At 37.3% G+C, this 3,306-nt stretch overlaps 1 protein-coding gene across 1 annotated transcript; it reads left to right on the top strand.

Annotated features, from left to right (window-relative positions):
- The first annotated feature begins 764 nt into the window (after nucleotides 1-764).
- On the top strand, nucleotides 765-2,919 carry LOC18052584. The gene is made up of 5 exons (XM_006447944.2): nucleotides 765-1,140; nucleotides 1,255-1,415; nucleotides 1,519-1,555; nucleotides 1,687-1,789; nucleotides 2,523-2,919. The coding sequence occupies exons 1-5, from the start codon at nucleotides 835-837 to the stop codon at nucleotides 2,627-2,629; spliced, it is 714 nt and encodes a 237-aa protein (XP_006448007.1). The 5' UTR covers nucleotides 765-834; the 3' UTR covers nucleotides 2,630-2,919.
- Nucleotides 2,920-3,306: the final 387 nt, after the last annotated feature.

Genomic DNA, 3,306 nt, shown 5'->3' with positions numbered 1-3,306 from the left:
TGATAGAGAGTTCGATAAGCTTGTCCATGGCGAAGAAGTAAATAAGAAGACTCTGGAGAACATGATCAAGGTGAGGCTTTGGTGTGTCCAAGATTGACCTGCTCTTCGTCCTTCTATGAAGAGTGTGGTGATGATGTTAGAAGGGATCACTGACATTTCGATTCCTCCTTGCCCCACTTCTTTGTAGCAGAAAAATCTCGTAGATAATTGTTGCTTCATATATGTTCTATGTATTTCAGTTTCAGCGTCGGATGAAAATCTTTGGCATAAAGGTGTATTAAAAATGTCAAATAAAATTTTTTCATGAATTAAAAAAAAAAAAACCAAGCTGAAACGAAGGGGAAGGGGCTGTGAGAGTTGAGACGAAGACAGAGAAACCAATTTCGACTGTAACAATTTCTCAAAACGACGTCGTTTAACTTGAATGAGGGAAAAAAAGAAATTGAAACGGCGTCGTTCCTTTGTTGTTTTCGAATTTGACCCAGGGCAAATAACATAACTCTTATCATAATATATAAATATATTCAAATATATTATACATTACTCTAATTTGCGTTGGCTTGACTGAATTTTGAGTCTGTCTATAATAAAATTACTTAAATAAAACATGAATTAATAATTTGTGCGAAAACAAATAATTAAATTTAATTGTAATATGTCGTTAATTAGACTTTCGAGCGTGATGTCGACTTATCGTGCGTCTCTCTTGAAATAATGATAATAATAATAAAATAATAAAGGCGTCTTATATTATCGTGGGAGCTGGCTAGCGCCTATGAAATATGAATAAAAACTCGATTAAAAAAAAGTGAAAAATTAAAAGTAAAACCCTCTATGGCATCTTCGCTAACGAAGCGACTCGACACCTTAAACCCATGGCTACGTTTAGCCCAACTCCGGTTCGCAAGAACGGAATCCGGTCCTCCAAGGCGGCGGTCCAAGTCCCCTAGCTTCTCCATGACGAAACCCAACAAGGAGAAATCAGAGTGGTGGATTGTCGACGGAGAAATGCACGAAATCGGAGATCACGTGCCGCCACGCGAGCGGTTTGTCATCCCCAGAGACAACATCCCCAACAAGCGCCGCAAACAGCTACGCGAGCAGTTCATGCGCCGCACTCGCCTCGTCCTCAAGGATTCGGTCAGTCTCTCCCTTACTCTTTTAAAACCCATTGCTTGCTGCTACTGAAATTAAAAAAAAAAACAAAAACATAAATCCGTGGTCAAATTTTTTTTTTTATTTGCGAATGGAAAGGAGCATGAGGTGTTTTGCAAAAGGTACATGGAGTTGTATCAGGAGTTGAGGGAGAATTGGGAGAGGCTTTATTGGGACGAAGGTTACTCGAAGAAACTAGCTAAGGATCATGCTAATTATGACTCTGCAGAAGAGGATGATCAAGATTTTAACCCATACAGGTATCTCAAATTTTTTTTTTTTTTTGGTGTAATCTGCAAATTAATTTTTGCATGATTTTGGATTGGAGAAGCTCAATTAGAATGCCTATTGCTTGCGTTTCAGGAGTGGCAGGAAACCTCATGGTGGTGATCAAACGAGGGTATGAACTTGAATGACTGAAAATAGTTTTAGGCATTGGCATGGCAATCTGAAGTTCAGTTTTAATGGAGCATTTTATTACCTTTGTTTTGAAGTGTACTTTTATCTGACATGAGTGGATTTTGATTGCAGGACCAGGGTTTCCCGAGCTATAATCAAGGTGATTCTTGGGAGAAAGTCCATCAAATTAAGGATAAGTTTGAATATGACAGAGAGAGAAGAATGAAGGACAAAGGTATCTTCAGTCTGGCTGAAAGATTTCTCTACTTTGTGAATTATCATTTTGTTTTTTATTTCATGTTGTCATTTTTAAAAGCATAATACTTTCAATATCCAGTGAAAATTTTAAGCATATTTTAAGTATTGGTTGTTGGACCAGTTAGGAGGTCCAAGCAGACGAGTGAGTTTTATAAGCTGACTTGCTAGACAAGCTGAGCTACAGAGTCTCTTTCCAAGACCCCTAGTCTAGATCAGGGGGTTTGTGAACATATGTTCCTTTTCCACTACTTGAGGTGATTTTAGACGGGTGATTTTAACTATAGACCTCCATGTTGGCCTCAGATGATATATAACCAATGTGCAGAGAGTAGCTTTGTCTGATACATATTCAAATGCTAGATGTGCTCAATTTTGGTTTTGTTTCATGCTTTTTGGTATGAGTTTTAATGCTATATGTCTTCATGGTTCAAAGATAGACTTGTTTTTAGGAGAATTGAAATTCAAAGGAAACTGTTCAAACCATTATTCATTTGAATGCTGTGATTTCCTTCCTCGCGAAGTTGTGTATCAGAGATACGGTCAGCTTATGCGTTTGGACAATGTGATGCCTACTTCATATTGTTTATAGAGCACACTAAACTGTTCTTATTGCTAACTAAGTGTACCTGCACTATTTCAAAGCTTCATTAATCAGATATTGAGGTTCTTCTTGGTGCAATTCTCATTTATTTTGCATGTTCTGATTGCAGCATTTGCACCTATGAATGGAGGAACTTATTCAGGTTCACATGATTCAAACTTCCGAAACCAGCCATTTGACTCTCAGAGACACTTTCCCAACAATGAAAGGAATTGACGAAAGGGCTGCAGAGGATTGATGTTAACAATCTTAGCAATGCTCTTCTTAAGAATGAAGGGCTATTGTCTGTGAGCAAAGCTGGAAAGCGGAGACGAGGATCTTGATAGAATGTCATTAGTTTCAGATAGATATATTGTAAACATTTAGCTGAGATATCAGTTCTGTAGCTAAATGCTTGTAGAATTTTCAGCTTTGATGGCCTCAGATTTGCCGAGGCTTTCACCTGTGAACCGATTTTGAAGGAATGCAGACATGCAGTGATGAGCTCTTTATTTTATTATTATTTTTTTTGGGGGGGGGGGGGGGGTGTCATGGGACGTGGAGCAAATGATATTGTAAAGGATCCTTTCAGGAAATAATTTACAAATAAATCATTTGTAAAAGGTATTCAATAGAATAAAAACAATAACTGAATGCGGTAGTTATAAGATTTGAGATTATGCCATATATTTGATAAATATTAGTAATTTGTAAGACAAGTATGTTTAATAATCTAAACACGAATGATCAGCTTCGCTTATTATACTGTTAATTATGTTAAATCGAAGGGCAAATTTATACAATGAGGCCGAGCACACAGCTGAATCACAAAATGACAGAAATTATAGAAGTTTTGATACCTTCGGCAGTAACCAATTACTTCGAAAGTGTAGTAAGGGCTGGATTATGTTACA

The sequence above is a fragment of the Citrus clementina genome, unplaced genomic scaffold (genome assembly GCF_000493195.1).
Source record: "Citrus clementina cultivar Clemenules unplaced genomic scaffold, Citrus_clementina_v1.0 scaffold_2, whole genome shotgun sequence".
NCBI lineage: Eukaryota > Viridiplantae > Streptophyta > Magnoliopsida > Sapindales > Rutaceae > Citrus > Citrus x clementina.
This window is presented reverse-complemented; position numbering and strand designations above follow the sequence as displayed.